Here is a 23,692-nt window from a genome sequence, read left to right on the forward strand (position 1 = left end):
ATCTTAATCACATGATTAAATAAAAAATAATTATTTCATACTTAATTAGATTAAATTGAATCGAGCAAGGCCACTTCAACATTCTAATCATATTTTTATATTCAAAATAATTATCTTAAATTTAATTAGATTAAATTGAGGTACAAAATATAACGATAATGTTTTTATTATACTTTATTATATATTGCATTAGTATGGTTATCACATTAAATTTCAACACTTGCATAAAAAAATATTAGCAATTTCAAGAGTAACTGCAGTAGATCAAGCCTTAAAACTGCAAGGTTGCAACCTAACTAGCAATCTCAATAAGCATGTTTATCAAATCCCCTTCTCAAACTTTCACTAATAGAATGAATAAATCATCATTAGTAAATAATTTTAACAAATGACAAGCCATAGAAGTCGTTCATTTGAAGTAAAAATATAAAACCATTTGCCTATTCAATTATTAAACACATTCATTGGAATCAACAAAAATATTCAATGTGTATTTGAGTAGACAGAGAGAATAAAAGTTTCAAACTTTAAAGGATATTTTGGGGTTAGAATATCGTATTAATTAAGGACAATACTAAATGGCTCAATTAGATCCGCATTAATAGGGAGTTTATAGTCTTTTTAAGTCATTATACAAGGATAATATAGTATTTTTATACAAATAGCAAAATATTTTACCATTATATCTTTGGTTGGAAATGTATCTAATCTCTTATTTAAAATTTAAATTTTAATATTTTTCTTTATTAATTTGATTATATTTTTAAGACTTCTTAATTATAAATGCTAATTTATGATTTCAAGATTGACTAACAGTGAAAATTATTCAAGAAGCTATCTTATAATCAAAGCCAAACTACTAAATAAAACAAAAGCCAAATAATAAAAGATTTATATTTCTTCATTATTTGGTTCTAGTATTTTCTTTTAAATTGTATGTTTAAGATATATAATGAATAAACCTAAATATATTCTTCAGCTTTTTTCATATTTTCATATTTTAACTTACAATATATTAACATAAGAAATTTTTTTAAATGAAATTATATTTTACTCATTTGGTTGATTATTGAAATGCAAGGGAAGTCATCCAGTCTTGCATTAGGACTTACAAGTTTCTGAATTTTTTGATATATTTGATTAGTTAGATGTAAAAGAGTGCGCCTTTTGCACCGTCGTTCATTATTTAAAAAAAAAATAATCAATTTAAATTAGAATTGGAATAAAATAATCTTGATATAGACCATGTGGTAGCATCATTGATATAAATTAATAACTTATAAGATTTAATTAAATAGTTCAAAGTAAGTGTAATTAAGTTCTACATAATTAAGTTTATCAATAATTCTTAAAATAACTCAAAGTTAGTGTCAACCATGTTACAACACACATTGACATAATTTCATTTTTAATCAAAATTTAATTAATTAAAGAATAAGTCTTAGGTGGTATATATTAGCACTATTGGTATAATTTCGATTAAATCAAAATAAATCAAGTAAATTATCATAAAACAAGACCTAACACTTATAAAAATAGTCCAATTCTAAGAAAAAAATGATTCGATAAAGGCCTTTGAATAATTTATTATAGAACATGATCAATCAAGTCTTTAAAGGTAGACCACTTGAATAAAAAATGTGATAAATTGATCAAAACCTACGAATAAATTATCATAAAACAAGAACTAACACTTGTAAACATAGTGTATCAATTCCATAAAAAATAAAAAATTGATTAAAATCTAGAATATTATTATTATAGGATAGGATCTATCATTTTTATATTAAGAGGGTGTTTGGTTCAGGGTTTAATGTAGTTGATAATTGTTTCTCACTGAACAACTATATTAAAACGTTTAGTAAGGACTTAAGAAACAACAACCAATAACTGATTTAGTTTCAATCAGCTGCTGATTCTATCAGCTCTACTTTAGAGCTTTTATTTATTAAGTAATAGCTGATTTGATTTTTTTTATTTATTTGGACACTATTATTCTTATTAAAACTTATTAATAATAATTTACTATAAGTTGATCTTATATAATTATATTTTTATATTTTATAATAAATAATAATTATTTTGATATTATTCTTAATAGTTAAGTAATTATAATATTTATAATTATAGTATTTAAAATTAGAGATTTTTATTAGTAGAATTTAAATTTAAATTTCTACTTTTATAATAATTTTTATAAATTCTTTTAATAATAAATACAATTGAGTTAAAGAAAATTAACTATAATATTTTATTTATTATAAGTTATTTTTATTTTTTTGTATTATCAAATATAATATAATAAGATAAAATATTATTTAACAATAAATATACCATCAATGGTCATTTAATTTATCAACCATTAGCTACTAGCTATCAGCCATCGGCTACCAGCTACCAGCTACTAGCTGCACTAATCAATCGAATCAAACAAGCCTTAAGTTAATTGAATAAAGAATTTTAAATTGATCAAAGTCTAAGAGTAAATTATCATAGGACATGAACTTGCACTTTTAAAAGTAGGTCAATTAAAAAAAAATGATGAACTAATTAAAACCTAAGAATATATTTTCATAAGACATGATTTAACTTTGATAATAGATCAACTAAGTAATAAAACAATAAATTATCAAAACTTAAGAGTAAGATTTTTATAGGACATGATCTGCTACTTTTGAAACTAAGTCAATTCAATAAAAAATGATGAACTAATTAAACCTAAAAGTAAATTATCATAAAATATGAACTTGCACTTTCAAAAGTAGTTTAATTGAATCAAATTTCAATTAATAAGATTCAATCATAATCACATACAATTTTATCTAATCAACCCAAAAAGATCAAATAAGCTTTATATGATGATTTTTAATTTTCTTAATATATTAAATATCAATTAGATTACTCAATTTTTTTATAATCAATATAAATTCAGTATATATCAATAATAGAATGAAAATCAATGTATAATATTTTATTATACTATAGGTTATCATTTCATTCATCAATAAAAATTCATAATTCATGATATAGGCACCATGAATATATTTTATTGAACTTGGATTTATAAACTTGATTAAAAATATCTAATGATTAGGGTTGGTTTATATTTAAAAAAAATATATGTAACCATTTTTCTTGCAACATTAATAATAATAGTAAAAGATGTGTTAGTGGCTAGTCTACTGTGACAATTATTTTGTTTCATTCAAAAAAATAATTGGAAAAGAAATATAAGTTACCACTTATTTATATTTTGGAGTCAATATATAAGAAAGGTAGTTATGTCTTTTAACTTACAAATAACATTAATTCCTCTATTAATTGATTTGTTCTGCATCAAATTTAGCTGCAAAGACTTATCTTTAATTAATCTAAATTTAATTGAAATTTTATAATTCCATTAAATAAATATTAAATTGATATTACATCATTATCTCATTTAATTTAGAGCAATTTGAACTTTTAAGTGTTTTCTTTTAAAATCTAATACTTGTCAAAAAAATAAGAAATTCTAGAGGGGTCAACATTAGAAAGGATGCGTGCAACTTATTGGAACTTTCTTCTTTAGTTATAACTTAAAAACGCGAAAGGCCGCGAAGAATATTAGGACAGAGGACAAAATGAAAGGTATTAATGGAGTTGGATTGGAATAAGTTTTAATTGACTTTTAAATTTATTGCAAAATATCAAATAAGTTCTTTCGAACATTTTGGCCAACTTAGTAAGCAACTTGCCTTTTTAGTTCAAATAACTCCATTTTATCAGTTTGCACTCTCTCTTAAAATAAAATGAAAATCTGGATATCCATTATCATTGTTTAATAAATACTTAAGGTTACCAATCTATCTTTTCTTTAAAGGCCTTACCATGAGGAACAAAAAAATAAAAAACTACCTAATAAAAATGCACTTTGATTATTTAATTAGAGATTAAATTTTCAGTGAATTGCTTTCTATTCTTATTCAATACAATTAAACTCAAATAAATTAAATGGTTAAATAAAAAATTGAAATGAATAATCATCTATAGTAACAAGTTAATAGCAACAACACACTACAAAAGTCACAGTTGAACATTAGCAATGCAAAGTCATAGTTGAACAGTAGCAATGCTAGCTGCAACTTCGTCACCGTTAATAATAATATTAAGCGTCATAATTATAATGATAACAGTAGAACATCGTCGAAATGTTGTCTGTTCTTTATTGTTGGTGTCTTTATTTCTCGGCTACAATAGTATTGATCTTTGATTTTTCTTTAATTTAAATTTTAATATTTCTTTTTTAGATTTTTAGTATATTTGTTAATTTTGTGTGTTTTTGTATTGATGAGACTATAAGAGAGATAGATAGAATAGATGAATGTGTTAAAATTTTAAACTTTTCTTAAGTTGAAGGGATTGCTAAAAGTGACAATTTTTTATTATGTAGACATTGATATGTGGTTTTTATGTTGATAGTTGTATATGGTTGTGCTATTGAGCTTGTGACGGTGGTATATTAAGAATATCGAAATAATTTTATCAATTTTAAAAATAAATTAGAAACTAGTTAAAGTAAAATTGGATAAATAAGAAAATGAAATTCATTCACTTTATGTAGAGTGCGAAAATCATGCACAAATTCATTGGTAAAAATAAAATTGAGCTATAATTATTACTTTGTGTTAATACAACCCCAAAAGGGCAGAAAGGACTTACTTATCTTTTGTAAAAAGTTCAGGGACCAAAGTACTCGCCCACCGATCCTGAATAACTAACACCAGTCTGGCAATCACTAGTAGCATTTTCCATTCCTATATATATATACAATTCAGTCACTCCCTCACTTTGAAACTCAATTACGACCTTCTCATTCGCTTTATCTCTCTCGTTCTTGCATCGCTTCTCTCACTCGGTACGATTTGGTTTTTCTTTTCTGGGTTCATTTTCATTTTAGTTCGAACGGTTGAGATCCAATATTTAAGATGCCGCTAGTTTGATTGTATTGATTGCAGGTAGGGGATGGTGTTCTTTAGAGGTGTCTCTCTGCTTTCTCGACTTCGGTCTCGTGCTGTAAGTACTCTTTTATCTTTGTTTATTAACAATGTTTTGAAATGATTTGATTTTTTTATTTAATTTATAAACAATTGAAAAAATAATTTGTGACAGGTTCAGCAGTCTAATCTCAGCAATTCCGTGAGATGGATTCAGATGCAAAGCTCCTGCGATCTTGTAATTTTTTTTTATATTTTTATTTCTGTTGATATATGAATGTTATTAGTTCTTATTTATTTATTTATTTTTATGTATTTATGCATGCAACTATTGCATTCTGGTCCTTGCATTATAAATATTTAGCGATTCATTCTTGAGGTTCGATTTTGGTTCTTGGAAAGGATTGAGATAGGATTTGTCTGGAAATTTGAACTCTTAATTAAGTTTTTTTAACACTAGTGTTTTTCTGTTCTTATGTTCTTTGAACCAAACAAAGCCTTGTTTTCTTGATATAATGGTGGCTTCTTTTGAACATGTAGGATCTTCATTCTCAGTTGAAGGAATTGATCCCTGAGCAACAGGTGTTTATTGCACTGGTCTATTTCGTGATGTTCTTTTACTTACAGTGCTACAAGTGGTCAGTGAGTCTTTAGGAATTTTGGATGTTGATGTTATTATTTTATGGGTTCCAGGAGCGTCTCAAGAAAATAAAGGCAGAGCATGGAAAAGTTCAGTTGGGAAATATTACTGTTGACATGGTAATTATAATTTCACTTCTTTTTTGTCTTTAGAATATAAGCACAAGTTATTTTTCTGTTTCCTTTAGCTGATCTCAACTTTTCTTGGACTTCTCATTGTATCCTCTGACCTCTTACGGATTTATCCATGCAATTACTTCTTTAAGGTACTTGGAGGAATGAGGGGAATGACGGGATTGCTTTGGGAAACCTCGTTACTCGATCCAGATGAGGTATGATCTTCAACTACTAAGTCTTGGAACATCATCATTTATCTGTGTCCTTTGCGTTATATTTTCAACTCATTGACATAAAGGAAACTTTTCGTTTGTGAATCTGAAAGGTGCTTTGCTGTTTCTTAGGGAATTCGATTTCGGGGTTTGTCAATTCCCGAATGCCAAAAATTGCTTCCGGGTGCATATACTGGTGGTGAACCTTTACCTGAGGGTCTTCTCTGGCTTCTTTTAACTGGAAAGGTGAGTTTTGTTTTTAAGGCAACAAGCCTTTGCAAGATCTTTTTTCCTTGTATTATCTTCTGTGAAATTTTGGTGTATAACAGCGTTTAGCACCTACTTGTCTTGTATTTTTTTTATTTTAGGTACCGAGCAAAGAGCAGGTTGATGCTCTGTCAAAAGAATTGCGTGATCGTGCCACTGTTCCAGGTCTGTATTTTATGTTTCCCTATTATTTCCCTGATGGATTGTTCATCATTTGTATAGTCAATCTAAAATACTTTTTACTGCAGCATGTCTGGTTGGATGTAATTGACTCCTAATAAAGGTGTTCAGTTTACCTGATTATATGAAATGACCTCAAGAAAATTTCAGTTTTTGTTTCCTCTATTTAGTTGATCTTTGGATGTCAAATTTATGTCGCTTAGTTGGTTTGACAGGATTTCTACTTTCTTTCACCTGAAATGTTCTTATCCTTTTTCCTGTGCTTAACATTAGCAATATTCTTGCAGATTATGTTTACAAGGCAATTGATGCTCTACCTGTCTCAGCTCATCCCATGACCCAATTTGCATCTGGTGTTATGGCTCTTCAGGTTGGGATATGTTCTGATCATGATATCTTATATCATATATGTTGTTATAAAGTGTTCTAAACTTAACAACTTGTGTCATATGTGTAGTTATAAGCAGTTTAATATCTCTCTGACGCACCCCTTCCTTTTTTCTTTTCGCCTTAATTTATGGTTTCTTACTGGTCATACTGAAGCATAATTCATTTAATTATTCTCCTTTAGGTTTTACCTTATATTATCACTGTTTTGAAGCCTATGCAAGTTGTGCATGTCATAATTTGACTCCATCTAGTTAAAACTTTGGAATGAGGGAAGAGGAGGACTGAATTTTATTTTGAATCCCGTGAAGACAGTGGAACTCTTTAGTGTTCACATTTAAGAAAGCACATGTTTAAAGTTTGGTGAAGGTAACACTTGGTGCAGGGTTCGCAAATAGAAAGGTGGGAGAGTAAAACCTTCTGTGTTGCTGTTTATGTGGCGTTTGTATCAACCTGCTATAAGTTAGCAACTAAGACTTACTATCACTAGTTCTTATTTATTGAAAAGAGTTGCCTGACTGTTTATTCTTTACATCTTTAAATTACTCTAATTGTCTGTTAATTTTGATTGATAAGGGAGAATCTGTATTTATTTTGATTGGTAAGGGAGAATCTGTAACTAAGTGGAGCTCACCCTTTATCAAGTTGACTGATTTTCTCTCTCTAGAGTTTATAGAATGCCTAGAATAAGAATCAGCTGACTACTTAGGTGAAAATAAAAAGTAGTATGCCGATTTAAATTCTTTAAAAATATTTTATTACTTTTCTGCATATCCCAGGTGCAAAGCGAATTTCAGAAAGCATATGACAAAGGAATTCACAAATCAAAGTAAGGTTTTTAAGGATGGTTTTGTTTTCATAGCCTTCTACTGATTATGCCTTCAGAATAATAACATCATAATACCTCTAGGTACTGGGAGCCAACGTATGAGGATTCTCTCAATCTTACTGCCCGTGTGCCAATAGTAGCTTCATATGTCTATCGGAGGTGAGTGAGCATTTGTACAACATTTTACCCTGCACACCTAGCTTGATTGTAGTTTTGAAAAAATGTGTCCTGATAACATTTGTTGTTTTGTACGGTGGTTACAGATATTCTTATATCTTAGTAATTTAATTTACTTTTATACCTTATTACCAGCTGTTGAGAATATCATGAATATGTATTGAAATCTCTCTCTCTCGTTACACACACACACACACACACACACACACACACACACTTATATCTATGTATCTATCTGTATATCATATTATTGTTTGTTGTCTTCTAACTGTAACTGAGGTTAGAATCTATTATATTTGTACTTCCTTGTGGATGATATTGTTTGTGATAGGATGTATATTCTGAATTTTTTTTTAAAACTCTGAATGAGATATCTAGCTGTATTGCCTTGTGACATGAAATTTTTTGTGACAGGATGTACAAAGGTGGAAAGTTTATTCCCATGGATGACTCGCTGGATTATGGTGCAAACTTTTCTCACATGTTGGGATTTGATAGCCCTCAAATGCAAGAGCTTATGAGGCTTTATGTTACCATCCATAGGTTTGTATGTGTTATTTTTCTCTAATAGAAATTATGGGCTGATGTTGGACTACCACATCCTATAATTTTTTTAACTCAATATATGTAAACAGATTCTCTCATTAATCCCCCTTTTTCTTAAATTTTTTTAATGGTATTCTGCAGTGATCATGAAGGTGGCAATGTCAGTGCTCATACTGGCCACCTGGTAAGTTAGCAAAAGTTCTTATAATACCTTATAAGAGTTGATTTTGTTTATCCATAGTTTGAAATTATTTCTTTTACTTGGGAAAATTGATTTACATGTTCAATCAATCTCTTACTGTTCAGGTTGCTAGTGCACTTTCAGATCCTTATCTTTCATTTGCAGCTGCGTTGAATGGTTTAGCTGGGCCGCTGCATGGCTTGGCTAATCAGGTATTATATCTTATGCTGCATCAACCAGTCAATTTTACTTTCTTGATCTATTCATATTTTCATCTGCTTTCAGCATCTATTCATTTCTCTCTCTCTCTGCTGCTTCCTGTTTCTTTCTCTTTTCTGGAGTAATTGATTTATTATTTGCTATGTGGAATGATGACTACTGAGAAGATACAATATCAGGAAAATGAGCTGTAGGTTTTCTTTTCCCCCATCTTTTAGCAGTAAGCTATGCTAGAAATGAATTAATAACTGAGAAAAAAGGTGGCTTGTTAATGACGTAAGAAACCCCAACTTTAGGAGTTAGTTTCAGTATAATTCGTCAAAGTTTTGCAATTTGTGGAAAATATGTCAATGTCTCAAGTTAGCCAAACTATAATATCTTCCTCTTATATACAACACGTAAAATGCATGACAAACAGCCAAATATATCGAAGGTTTGCAATTGGGGGAATATCTCAAACTGTCTCAAATTAGCTGAACTATAATACCTTCCTGTTACACACAACCATATGTAATATGCACGATATGAAGGCTGAAGGGCAAGGTTCTGTTTCTTCTTCCCCATTGCAAAATCTTAAGGGAACAAAATAATTGAAAAAATATATAAGCTACATGAATTGTGGAATGAGGATTTAAAAGGGAAATCATACTGGACTTCTCATAGCACAACTGTCATGGATCCTATTGTATTCGTAGGTTAAGGAAATATTTGATTCAGTAATTTATTGCAAATTTATGATTTAAAGGAACATGATCTGGATGATTTAGCCAGAGATGTAAAGTGATAATTTTTTCTAACAAAATGATCAATTTGAAATTGAATGACGTAACTAATTCAAATCTTCATATAAATGCATGAATCTGTAAGTACTTGTTAGGCCTATATGAACCAAATAAATTCCAAGTTATCAACCTAATCTTAGGTGGTTTGAGAGGGAAGTGTCAGAAGATATGTAGCATATTCTCTTGAAAAGGTTCTGAAAATTGCAGATTTTGATACTTCTATATAGTTACCATAAGGAAAAAAGAAATCTTTTTGTAAATTGAAACTACCTCCAATTGTTTGGTGTATGCATATGTTCAAAATTCTACGTACTATTTGGCTTTTAGCTCTAGTTAATAATGTTCTACCACTAACCACATAATCTAGTACTGAAAACTTTTGTTTTCAGTCGTTCAGTTACCTGTTTTCATAATTTTTCTTATTGTTTAACTGCTCTTATATTCCGGCATTGCTTTGCTTGTTTGCTTTTGTTCTTCTTTTCTCTTGATTTCAACAATATCTCAAATGCAGGAAGTTCTGCTGTGGATAAAATCTGTGGTTGACGAGTGTGGGGAGAATATAACTACAGAACAACTCAAAGACTACGTGTGGAAAACATTAAATAGTGGGAAGGTAATTTACTGCACTTTAAAGTTAAATCAAAGCTATAGTTTGGTTACTTCTATGAGTGTTTATGAATCTTTTTATTACAACTCAGTACTTTTCTCCACTTTCACCTCTTTCCATTATATTAACACGATTTGAACAACTGTAATTTCCATTATATTAACACCATTCTTGCTGGCCCTCATCCTCTCTAATTTGCAGGTTGTTCCCGGATTCGGTCATGGAGTATTACGTAAAACAGATCCACGATACACATGCCAAAGGGAGTTTGCACTGAAGCATTTACCTGATGATCCACTGTTCCAGCTGGTCAGTACCATGCCTTGGTGAAGCCATACCATCTTTTATTCTCTTGGTTGATCCTTGATATGCTAATGATATGCTAATGTAATATTATGTCAACAGGTCTCCAAGCTATATGATGTTGTGCCTCCAATCCTTACGGAGCTAGGCAAGGTGAGTCATTTTTATTTGCTTTAAAAAGAAGATTCTTGGAAGAATTATTTATATGTTGCTCAGTCTTTAAGAATGCAAGTTGTGCGGAGACGCAAGTGTAAATACTCCCTTAGGCTCTGAGGTTCCTTCCGATCAATCCAAACTGCAACTCATGTCTGATTTTTTGTGGTTGGTGGGAATCTTGCAGGTTAAAAACCCCTGGCCCAATGTCGATGCACACAGTGGCGTATTGCTGAACTATTATGGTTTAACTGAAGCAAGGTATTGTATCTAGTCGTCTCACAAGACTGGTAATTTTTGCCATAGCTATTTTTATTACTTGTGTAGATAACAGGTTGAACTCTTCAAATTGATCATGGGCAGGTATTTCACTGTTCTTTTCGGTGTATCAAGGAGTATTGGCATTTGTTCTCAGGTTTGATCTGCTGTCGTGTTTCTTTATCACTGCTCTGCTTATCACCCCAATTTTTTTCTGATTTATTTTCTATTGGTTCAGCTAATATGGGACCGAGCTCTTGGATTGCCACTTGAGAGGCCAAAAAGTGTTACAATGGAATGGCTTGAAAATTATTGCAAGAAAGCAGCTTCTTCCTAGATGCTGTGTCATTTATACTTTTGGTAATAATTGCTGAGGAACATGGGTTTTGCTGTGGATGATCGGGTGGTGTAAAGTTTGCGAGCTTCACTTGTGCAGTCAAATTACCAGAACTCTTTAACAATGCCACTGCTGAGTCTCTTTTGGCAAATTCTTTCAGTTGTAAAAGGGGGTCCGATTTCATATCTTATGTAATAAATAACAAACTGATACAGTAAATTTAGTCGGATTATGAATCAGGTTATAATGCTACCATTAGAATAAAAAGTGTTAATCTGTGGAGGCACGTGGTATTTGTTTTTTGCCCCTGGCTACCTTTGTCAATAAAATATTTTATTGAGACGTAATTTTTGTTGGGCCGCTGTACAGATAGTTTTAATCTTTTTTTTTTATTCTCAGAAAAATGGTCGCTAATACGATTGCTATGAAAGTATATTAAGTCGGTCTGTTTTAAATTTTTTTAAATTTTGAAAATTAAAGGTTATAATGTGAATTATATTGTGTTTTGTTATAATGGATTCCATAAAAGTTATGAAATCATTTGTAAATTTAAATTTACATGTTCGATATGCTATAGTAAATAAAATGGATTTAGAATTTTATTAAAGGTTATGAAATTTGTTTGTAAAAATGGAAGTTTATTTAGAATTTTATATAATTAAATTTATAAAATTTATTGTTGAAAATATATATATTTATTAATCAAATGACTAGGTGATACTTGTCATTAAGAATAGAGAACTTCAGGTCGATTTTGAATATTAGCAGGGTTCTTATATTTTGCATTTTGAATCACATAGTAATATGGTTTGTTCAGGTACAACACGTTCGTCAATTTTTTTTTTTTTTAAATTTTGTTTATTAAATCGATATTAAATATTTATTAGTTTATATTTATTAAATATATAATGAATATTCATTATTTAAAAGTTAAATGTTTATTGTTTATGTTAGTCTAGATGATTCATCATAAGATTAAAGTCTCTAATTTTAATATTAACACTCAAATTGAGTCTTGATCTAATAATTTTTCAAGTGTTGTTTGTGTAGCATAAGTCAAAATTTGAAATCTAAGTTTTGAAAATCCGATAAGGTGCAATGGTGAAAAGCCTAGATCTATAGACAAAAGCCATTGAAGACTTGAGAATAAAAATTGCGTCTGCACCTTCAAAGGCGTGGCTGTGAAAATGAGGACTTTGAAGGAGAGACTAATGGGTTCCTAAAGTTGAGAATTGTGATCACACTCGTGGAAGAGGTGACCACAAAATTCATGAGACGCTATGACTGTTACAAATCGCCAGTGGTTACTTTTGAAGCAGCTAATATCTCCATACCACATCAGATAACTGTTGGAGGATTTTCAAGTTTCGCGACCGCGATGCAAGAAGCGCGAACACGATTTACACTTTGGCAGTGCATTTAATGAACTGTCTTAAAGCAAAAGTTTGTGAGGTTTTTAGGATTAATGAGCAATGGATGCTTGAGGTTGGTAGACTATAAAAACCAACTCAAAAGACATTTAATGGTTGATCAATAACCTCTAAAATTTTATATCTATTGTGCATTAATACCTCTTTTTTCTTGCAATCAATTTTAACAATCTTTAGTTGTTGTAAGAGTTTGAATTCTCTAGTGAGGTATAAGTGTTAGCCTAAACACTTGGGATTAGGTTTGAGAGTTAGCCTAGGTAAAACTCTTGTCATAGTTGTATGTTGATATGCTATTTACGTAGCTATAATCTAAGGCAGTGAACCTATCGATGCAGACTAGCATAAATAGTGAGTATCAAGGTCGTATTCTCGGGAAAGGGTGAACCTAGACCTACTGTAGCATTTTATGTTATTTAACCTAAAGAAATCAATGAAGTGTTGTTCTATAATTATGGACAAACAAGTAATTAAATGTCAAATTATCTGAAAGGGTTTAGGAAAATTCTCGAAGGAAAAGCAAACCCTAGGGGACCTAAGTTAATTGAATTTTTGTAAAGATAGAGATTAAATTGATTATCAATTGTAATTACCCGTGGACGAAGTCTTAACTGAATTCGGTCTCCCTCTCGTGATAACCGAATTCCTAAACCTAATAACCTAAAGTTGGAATCTCTTCCTAATGATCGATTATTCGATTAGCATTAAGGTCTAACCTGCCTCTATTAAGCTTTGTTAATTCTTAATCCAGCTAGTCAATTACCCTTATCTCTAAGTGATTATTAACCAGTTCTTGCTATTCAGTTTTCCGATTACTAAATGAATCTCTCAATTACATAAAGTAATCTAAATTCCACCATTCATAACGTCTCATGAATAAAGTGACTTCTCATTGATAATAAAAGCAAGAAGAATCAAGAATTGACAATCAAAATCTCATAACATTAAGTTCAATCCACAAACATAGGAACCCCAATTGGGTTCAACAATTTAGCTACTCATACTAATAAGCATCACAAAATAAGAATTAAAATTAGAAAAGTAAATTAAAGGCATGTACACCCTTCTCTTTCAAGTAGGATGAGAAACTCTAATTTTCCAATTCAAAATGTCAAACCCTAATTTGCCTCTTGAATGCTGCCAAATCTTGTCTTGATCTTCAAATCGATGTTGAAACAAGTGTAATCCTTCCTTCAACTGATGAAATTGATCTCCCAAGTCGACAATTGAGGTCTAGAAACAAATGAATTGAGTGTGTATATTGGAAATCAAGTCAGAAAATCGAACCCTCATTCACCAAATCGATTTTGCCTATATAGTCCCTTCAGCACGGCCGTGGTCAAGCCTGTACTGGACAGCACGGGCGGAGTCCAGGCCGTGCTGAACCTGCGCATTCCGTTGTGTTGACCTTTTCTAGGCCATGCCCAAGCCGGTGGTAAGCCACCACGGGCCGTGGTGGCTACGGAGACCGTGCCAAAATGGCACTTCTGGGGCAGCTTCTTGACAATTCAGCACGGCCGGAGTCCAGGCCGTGCTCAACCCTCGGAATGCTAGTCCTTGCTCAATTTGATGGATTCTGGTCCGTAATTACGCGTATTTCCCTCGATTGCTGACAATGTTCTTCGATAACGACCTGAAACATGAAAGGAACCAAAAGACAGGTGATTCTAGCATAAGACTAGATAATTATACACAAGAATGTAAACAATTGGGCATGTAAATATGTGTAATATGGTGCCTATCAAATCACCCCACACTTAAGCTTTTGCTTGTCCTCAAGCAATCAATAACTCAATACATGCACAAGCAACAATCACCCCTCAGATCCCATGCTAAAGTTCACAACTCAACCCTATTCAATATATAAAGAATGAAAGTCAAGTAACTAACAAGTTATACACCTTTAAGAAAGAACTATAATGATATCATCTCAAAACACAACTTATATAACAAATCAGCATTAAAGACTAAGAACCATTGCCTCACAGGAATCTCTCAAATCACTCATAGTGTTTACAGGTAAATAAGAAAATTCCCTCAATGCAACTGCACAAAACCTGTTTACCATAAGTGATGGTTGCTATCTATGCAGCTACAATCTAAGGCAGTGTACCTATCGATGCAGTCTAGCACTAATGGCAAGTATTAAGGTCGTATTCCTCGGGAAAGTGAAAGCCCAGAGTTACTCCTTGGTTCTTTGTTATTTTAACCTAAAATGAATGATGAATAATTTCTAAACTAACTAATAGCTACAAGCTAAGTTCTAAGGGAGATGCAGGAGTAAATGGATAAATGAAACAACCAAGACAAGAAAGCAAACCCAAAGGGAACCTAAACTAGTTGGCAATCAAACAAAAGATAAAGGATTAATGATTCCAATTATGCTACCAGTGGATGAATTCTTAACTGAATTTGGTTTCTCTCTCGAGATAATCGAATTCCTAAACCTAATAACCTAAAGTTGGAATCTCTTCCTAACGGTTGATTCTTAAATTAGCATTAAGCTTTAATCCGCCTCTATTAAGCTTTGTTAATTCTTAATCCGGCTAGTTAATTATCCTTATCTCTAAGTGATTATTAACCAGTTCTTGCTATTCAAAATTTCAATTGCCAAATAGACTTCTCAATCACATAAAGCAATCTAAACACCACAATTCACAACGTCTCATGAATAATGCATTATCTTATTAATACTGAAAGCAAGAAGAATACAAAATCAACTCAAACAATCCAACAATATAACATTAAGCCAACATAGTAAAGAAATCCCAATGGATTTAATTAATCTAGTTAAACATGTTCATTATCAAAACCTACAAGAATTCAATTACAACAATGAGTAAAGGTAGAGAAACCCGAATACACCCTTGGATGAGAGTAAACAGCTCCAATTCCTCTTGCCCAATCTTGAATCGATTCTTGTTCCTCTTGCTCAAATTAAAGCCAATCAACGAACCTCACCCAATCTTCAATCTTTGAAGGGAATCCGATTTAAACCTTGGTCCAAGTCTCCTTTTTCCTTAGTTCCAACTCAGAAAACCCTTAAAAAGAGAAAAATTAGGGTTTAGGACGTTCTCCCCCCGTTCTTTTTTTTTTTCTTTCCTCTTGCTCTTTCTTTTAATTAATTCATCCTATCGTCGCGAACATGGCCGTGTTACTCTCTGTGCTCGTGCTCCTTAACGCATCTTTTTTCTGTTGTCAAATGCACCCAAAACGACCGTTTGGGTGCCCATGTTGGGAACACGGCCAGTGTTAAAACCAACATGGCCGTGTTCAGCTTCCTTATGCGCAAACTTGACTTGTTTCGGCAACTTTGATGTCCAATTCTTCCCTTTATCACTCTTTGGCTTCTTTTGAACCTAATGCACATAAACAGATGCATAGGGTGAGTGTTGGGACCAATTCACATCCAAATGTACATAAAATTAGCCTTAAAAACTCCATTTAGATGTGTGTATTCCACGCACATCAAATAACCCTACACTTAGCTCATTGCTTGTCCTCAAGCAATCAAAAGTAAAATAAGGAAAATAAACCACTAAGGAACAACACTTAAACTGATAAACAAGCTAGAGAGCCCCTGCACATATTCTTAATAAGCATAAGTCAAGCAAAAAGAAAACGAAGCAATCAATTCAAGTATCATAACCAAGATGCTAATGATTCACAAAATACTATCTCAACAAAATTTATTCAGAACCAACTCTTCACAAGATTCACTCTAAATCACTCAAAGTGTTTAAAGGGTAGTATTTAATCGCTCAATGCATCAAATACTACCTTACTTACTACATGCTTGCTCTTAAATCCTACTCCTACCACTTATGGAGAGTCAACAACCATGTCAGAAGGTCTTAATAAGGGTTGTAATGGGGATTAGGTAGGGGTAGGTAAATTTGGTAAGAGTTGAACCTATGGTGTTCTGCAATGAGATAAATGACCTGCACACAAGCCACAATAATTACAAGGGATAAACAATGAACAGTAGTCCAAGGTGGGAAATAGGAATCAAGTCAAAATGTAAACTCCCAAAAGCAATTAAACAATTAGCTCACTTACTTTCTTTCTTTTCATCACCCATCCCTCTTATTCTTCTTATTATAATTTTTTTTTCTTTTCTTTCTTTTTTTTTTTGAAATATATAAGGGAAGAAACATTCACATAATATAGTGAATTTCTTATGGATTGAAGGAAGCTACTACAAGTTTCTAATGCTATTCCCAAGATAAAAATTTCCAATAAAAACAACTCATATGCAAAATCATAACCCAAAGCAGAATAAAAAAAAGTGGTAATGAAATATGATAAAAAATGGTGAAAGAGGGGGTTATTTACAGAATCAATAAACGAATGAAGACTATTTGGCTAGAATGAAAAACCTAAGTGCCTCTATCATACCAAAGTGTTAAACTCTCCTTGTGGCCCTCATAAGCATTATCGAGCAAGTTCTAAAAGTAAAGATAGTAATTGGCACTCTCAACAAGAAATAAATAAAAGCATATAAAGTGTATGCTTACAATTGAGGCTCAATTTCTCACAAGTGTGCTTTTTGAGTAGGTTCCAAACAAAAATCATCAAAACAGAATTAAATAAACCAAAGCAACTTATTGTAAAACTCAAACTAAATAACTTACATTCTTCCACAAGACTGAACACTATCGATTTTACCTGATTACATGGACATAAACAGGAATTCTAAATCAAGTCAACAGTAAGAGCATCGAAACAAAGTGAAAAATTTTCAAAATTTTACAGAAAATTGCATAAAGAATAAACAAATAACTGAGATGGGATAAATATCACCCACCCTACACTTGAAGGACACACTGTCCCCAGTGTACAAAATATAAGAAATGAAAAAGGAAAAAGAGCTAATACTGCCCTGACTATGGCTCCGGAGTGAAAAGAGGCGCATTATCAGGGATATCAGGGCGTTGGCTAGTCTGTGGTAGAGGAGTGGCTGCAAATAATAAACAGGAATTCTAAATCAAGTCAACAGTAAGAGCATCGAAACAAAGTGAAAAATTTTCAAAATTTTACAGAAAATTGCATAAAGAATAAACAAATAACTGAGATGGGATAAATATCACCCACCCTACACTTAAAGGACACACTGTCCCCAGTGTACAAAATATAAGAAATGAATAAGGAAAAAGAGCTAATACTGCTCTGACTATGGCTCCGGAGTGAAAAGAGGCGCATCATCAGGGATATCAGGGCGTTGGCTAGTCTGTGGTAGAGGAGTGGCTGCAAATAATAAAATAAATAATTAAATTAAAAAATGAAACAAAAATTAAATAAAATATGAAAACTAAAACTAATAAAATGTTCAAAATAAAAGGTTAAAATATTAGAGATTAAAGATAAAAATTAGGGTGCCTCCCAAAAGCGCTTCTTTTTGATGTGATGAGTCTTCTTAGCTGGACTCATGATGAAAAGCAAACAATGGGAATTGATGACCATCCATCCTTCTTCGAAGCAAATGGCTTCAAGTATCCGCTTAGAGGACTAGTCAAATTCCTCTTCCTGACGGTCAAACAAGCTGCCAGTATGAAGGGCAAAACTTGCTTCTCATATATTTGCACATAGTCTTGATGCTTTAGGGGCTCTTCCAATTTGAAAGCTGGAGTTTGACCAATTGGAAAGATCGATGTTTGGGCAATTTCTTCAGGAATGTCGATGGTTTTCTCTAGTCCTTGGCTTGGTTCACTTGCTAGAAGAAAGTCGAGCTCCTCCAAGACTTCTTCATTGGATAACTCGTGCTCATCTTCCATCATTGAAGGGACTTGTGGAAAATCCACCAAAAATTCCTCAGATCATAACTCAAGATCATCAATCAGATATTCCTGTTGATAGTCTGTTAGAGGAATCATGTTCACCTCTTCCTTTTCTGGTTCCATCTCTATGTTCAAGCAATTGTCCTGCACAGAAGCATCATCGTCAAACATAGTGGATAAACCAGAAGAATTCTCACATGAACGCAAAGTGATGGCGCTCAAATGTTCCTCGGATTCAGTAGCGTTTGATGGAGTTCCCCATTGTTCTGCCGCTAGTAACTTGAAGATCAATCCTACTTGATGCTCTATGTTCTTAATTGAGGCTTGTTGACTTTCAAATACCCTCTCTGTTTGTTGGAATCTATCATCAAGACTTGCAATGAATCTCGTCTTCACTACCGCGAATAATTGAATACCAAAATCAAAGGGTCTTTCAAGGGTTGTAATGAGGCTGAGGTAAAGGTACAAATATTTGGATAGAAGTGTAAAGTATACTAAAAAATTATGCACTTAATCGAACTGAATGCTTTAGGAACTGAGTGCTAAACAATAAAAGTATTCACTAGGCCTTATTTGAAGTAAAGGATGCTCACAAGAGTTAGATTCAGAAGAGCTAAAAGCTAAGAAGTAAGTAATAAATTTTTTTTTTGATATATACTATGTATATATATTACAACAGCTTATGTAGGGGCTGTTGTGATTATTGACATAAACAATAAGAATGAATATCCAATTTTGGATTGAAAGGAGCATCAAAGAATGACTGAAAAGATTAAGTGAATTAAAAACAATGTTAAGCACTATGATTCCAAAAACATAACACATAATTACTCAGTATACAGGGTGAAAGGAAAGACAAATGTAAAGAATGGTGTATGCATAGTGATTAGTTGTAAATTATGAAGAAAAGGTTACGGCTCAAACTGGCTGACTAATGGAAACAAAGGGTAGGCTTTTGGCCAGATGTGGTAAAATCCTAAGTTGCCCAAATCATCTAATGGTATTCAAAAATTCATGTAACCGCAACAAGCATTACAGGGCATGTTTTAGAAACGAAAGTAAGTATAATGCACACTCAAACAAGAAAATTCATGAGCATAATGTGCAATGGATGCTCAATTTTTTTGGTTCAAAGACTCACGTTTGAAGTGGCTAAAGTTTGCAATTGGTTCCCAGACTTATCAATTGAATCATCATATAAATTGAATACGAGGTTGACATAATCAGAGTTCACAGTCAAAGGTTGTAAATTCGCAAGGAACTCAAGTAACACCAGTTTAACCCGACCAAATTGACATGTTGAATACAGTGAAATTGCTTTCAAGAACAGAAGATAAAGAGGGACAATCAAGTACTAGTGTGTGAATTAAGTCATTAATTACGAAAGAATAAACTAAACTTGAATGTCATGCAAAACCTAGGTCCTAACATCCTAAACATGGTCCATTATCATTGCACTTTTAAACAATTAAGGAAGAACCACCCCACACTTGAGTATAACACTGTCCAGAGTGTTAGAAAGATTAAAACTGGGTAAGCATATGACTCGCACATCATAGTTCTTGAAGATCATGCTTAGTTTTCAAAATGGAAAAGTATAGTGTTATACTAATATAACTTAACATAAAAGGAAAAATGAAAGGAAATAACATAAAATTAAGCATGCAAAAAGCGAGAAAATAAAATAAAATATAATAAAGGAAAGAAAATAAAAAGAAAAAGGAAAAAGAAAAGTAGCATAATTTTTTTTCATTGCTAGCAGTCTGCCGATGGTGTATCCTCACTAGTTGGATCTGCTGTAAGATGAGGAGCAGGGAAAGTCACTGAAGGGGTGGGGGGGGGTGGGGTGGTGGATCAGGGTCCGTGAAGCATCCTGCCAGATCGAACTCCATATCATCGATGAGCCGCTAGTTTTATGCTGTAGCGTCCATCATCTTTTTCATCTGCTCTACTATGAAGTCTGTCTGGGTGGCCTGCCTCTCTAACCCGCTCATAAGCTACTGAAGCACACTGTTCAAACCGCTAAACTGTGCCCTAGTCTCCTCTTGAAACTGCCCAAACTGAGTATAGTGCTGTTGCTATAGATCGTAGACTTGATATAGTCGGTCAGCCAAAGCACTAATCTGAGCACTCGATGTCCCTGCAGAATAAGAGGATAAGGCTCCAGATGGAGGCATAAACACTCTAGCTGGATTTGGAATCCTAACATCCGGGATCCCAGTCGACGGATCTTGGGCTCCTTTAGCCGCTGCCTGTATTCTGTACCATGTGGATGTCTAGTAGCCGTGATCATCTGCATGTTGATCATCTGTCTGATCCCTAGTGGTGTTATGTCACCAATATTTGAAAGCTCTGATAGACAATCGTCCAATACATCCAGTCTCTTGGCTAACCTAGTCATGTACGGGCCAAAACAACAATGCATCTTCTTCTGGGCGTCTACTATAAATGAACAGACTTGTCAAGCCAATAAATATCCCAAGTCTAGCTTCTTCTGATGTTGCATAGCCCGAAGGATGAAGACATCAGTCTGTGTTACTGCTCTAAAACTATCTCCTCTACCTGTAATGGTGTAAGCTAATAGGGTATGGAGATAGCGGAGATGATCTGGAAGGCTAGACGCCTTAGACCTGCTTGGGTAATACGTTTCTGGCCTAAGTACCAATGAGTCCCACATGGTGTCGTAGGATATTAGGTTGATGTAAAGGCATCCCTGATACTCCTCCCTCGAGATCTCCTATTCAGTCCATAATCCCAAATGCATGCCGAATTGTGGGACTGACATTGAGGACTCCCTTCCCTAAAGTCTGAAATAGACTACATCAGGATGATGCCAGTTTGTGATCTGTTGCTGCAGGAAGAAGATGCTGAGGAACTCAATTGTAAGCTCACGGTAGGTTGGCTCAATGATGTCAAAGAATTATGCATATGACAGAGTCTCGAATAGAGTGCGCACATCTTGAACCAATCCCACTATTTTCAGGGATACGAAGTCGATGCAACGACCCGCCATCACTTACTTCCATCTCATGACTTGGAATCGACTTTCATTATCTGCATTAGGGAATGTCCACAATGGATAACGACCAGGTGCAGGTGGGTTCACAGCTGGTGCTCTTCGAGCTCGGACTAGTTGCTGTTGCGGTGCTGGGGCTGGTGCTGGTGCTGGTTTTGGTGCTGTGGAGGAAGATGTTCCTTCCCCACGCGATCGCTTACTGGTAGTGACGTGTTTCAGTTGCTTTCTACGGGATTGATCGCGGTCCGTCATATTACCTAATGCAATGAATCATTAGTTATTCGTACAAGAAATCAAATTAATCAAAAATCCTACCAAAAATTAAACAGCATAACGGCTATAATTCGACTAATAGAGAACTTTAGACTTAACAAAAGACTAGAGCCTCAATCTCTTGCATAAACTAATTAACAGATACATTCCAACCTACTTTATCGTGCACCAACTAACGCAACTTTATTCTAATAATTATTCATAATAGACTGCTATAAACAAACTTTATTTCCGCCAAACCCCACACTTATCATTTTCATAATCGACTTCACAGCCAACATAACAACTAATGTAAATTAAATCTAACTAAGGTCATATTGAAGCAGTGTAACAACGTAAAACTACCAAAACATACTAGCACGTCCTAAATAAAGTATACGCATAAAAGAACAACCAAATTAAAAAACAAATAAAAGCAAAAAGTGAAGAGACTTACTTGGAATTGCTGAGAAAGGTAAGAAGGATGAGAAAAATGGAAGAAAACAACACCTTGGAGCTTAGAAAGGGGGTAGCAAAATTTTTGAAAGCTTCCCTTTTTATAGGCACGAGGGTCAGCACGGGCGAGGGCAAGGCCGTGCTGATCAGCACGGCCAGGACTCGGCCTGTGCTGAGCCTTTATACTTCAATGATGCACCATTTGGCACGGGTGGGGGCATGGCCGTGCTGACCAGCACGGCCTGGTGTTGCTGCCCGTGGTGCCTTCGAAAGCCGTGCTGAATTGGCTAAGTTTTCTTTTTGCTTTATGTGTTCTCTCACCACGGGCTTAACTTCGGCCGTGCTGATGAGCATGGCCTGGTGTTGTAGCCCTTGGTGGCCACAAAAACCGTGGTGAAAGTGTTGATTCCGGGCTTTCCTTCGCCTTTTCGAGTCGCCGAACTCCCTAACTGCATTCGACACATATAGGTACACATTTAGGCTATAAATCAATTAAGTAAATCAAACGGAAAAGTCATACTTCACTGATTACTAAAAATCTGACATAATTTATTCCAATACTAAGTTCATACAACTATGTTTAATATAAAAAGTAATTGTTCTAAAGATCAATAAGCATGCAACGAATGATAATATAAAAATAGACTGAGGAAAAGAGCATAAAACTAGAATCGGAATGCCTCCCAAGGGTGCTTCTTTTTTATTCTTGAGTCATTTAGTTGGACTCAATATGAACCATCATTGTAAGTACAACATCATGTTAACCCGATGCTCAGTATCCAACGAGTTTCCGTGATACACCTTGAGCCTATGTCCATTGATTTTGAAATCACCTTTCTCGGGATGATGAAGCTCGACTGTGCCATATGGGAAAACCTGCTTAACCACGAAGGGCCCCGACCATCGACTCCTGAGCTTCCCTGGGAACAACCGAAGATGTGAGTTGTATAGCAATACTATATCTCCACTTTGAAGCTCCTTGAGACCTTTGAGCCTCTGATCGTGCCACTTCTTTGTCTTCGCCTTGTAAATTGAGGAGTTTTCATACGCTTGTTGACACCATTCCTCTAATTTACCCAGTTGCCACTATCTTTCCTTACCTGTAGAATCAACATCAAAATTGCAAGTTTTAAGGGCCCAAAGAGCCCTGTGTTCTAATTCGACAGGTAAATGACAAGACTTCCCATATACCAGCTTATAGGGCCTAAAACCTGTGGAGGTCCTATATGCAGTTCTAAATGCCTATAATGCATCATCTAGTTTGGAGGCCCAATCCTTCCGACTTACACCTATAGTTCTCTCTAATATACGTTTTAAACCCCTATCAGTAACCTCAACTTGCCCACTGGTTTGTGGGTGATAGGGAGTGGAGAACCGCTGCGTCACACCATAGCGCCTGAGTGCCTTCTCCAATTGAGCATTGCAGAAATGCGTTCCCCTGTCACTAATTAGCGCTATAGGTGTGCCGAACCTAGCAAATAACTTTTTAAGGAACCTGCAAATAACTCTAGCATCGTCAGTAGGTAAGGCCTATGCCTCCGGCCATTTGGAGAAATATTCAACAACTACTAGGATATACTTATTACCATTTAAGGAA

The 23,692-nt window shown here is 33.8% G+C and overlaps 1 protein-coding gene across 1 annotated transcript; it reads left to right on the top strand.

Moving 5' to 3' along the window:
• The first annotated feature begins 4,746 nt into the window (after window positions 1–4,746).
• Window positions 4,747–11,514, top strand: LOC8289310 (citrate synthase, mitochondrial). The gene is made up of 20 exons (XM_048375892.1): window positions 4,747–4,894; window positions 4,995–5,052; window positions 5,149–5,211; window positions 5,514–5,555; window positions 5,667–5,732; window positions 5,879–5,944; window positions 6,074–6,187; window positions 6,310–6,373; window positions 6,676–6,758; window positions 7,555–7,604; window positions 7,686–7,763; window positions 8,196–8,324; window positions 8,469–8,511; window positions 8,634–8,720; window positions 10,021–10,122; window positions 10,318–10,425; window positions 10,522–10,572; window positions 10,760–10,833; window positions 10,936–10,987; window positions 11,069–11,514. Exons 2-20 carry the CDS (start codon window positions 5,002–5,004, stop codon window positions 11,165–11,167), a joined length of 1,422 nt encoding a protein of 473 aa, XP_048231849.1. The 5' UTR covers window positions 4,747–4,894; window positions 4,995–5,001; the 3' UTR covers window positions 11,168–11,514.
• Window positions 11,515–23,692: the final 12,178 nt, after the last annotated feature.

This window comes from Ricinus communis, chromosome 6, assembly GCF_019578655.1.
Source record: "Ricinus communis isolate WT05 ecotype wild-type chromosome 6, ASM1957865v1, whole genome shotgun sequence".
In the NCBI taxonomy this organism is placed as follows: Eukaryota; Viridiplantae; Streptophyta; class Magnoliopsida; order Malpighiales; family Euphorbiaceae; genus Ricinus; species Ricinus communis.

Coding starts and splice junctions, on each gene's coding strand:
- LOC8289310 (XM_048375892.1), top strand. CDS start 5,002: ATGGTGTTCTTTAGAGGTGTCTCTCTGCTTTCTCGACTTCGGTCTCGT. Junction 6,374..6,675: donor TGATCGTGCCACTGTTCCAG/GTCTGTATTTTA, acceptor ATATTCTTGCAG/ATTATGTTTACAAGGCAATT. Junction 7,605..7,685: donor AAAGGAATTCACAAATCAAA/GTAAGGTTTTTA, acceptor TAATACCTCTAG/GTACTGGGAGCCAACGTATG.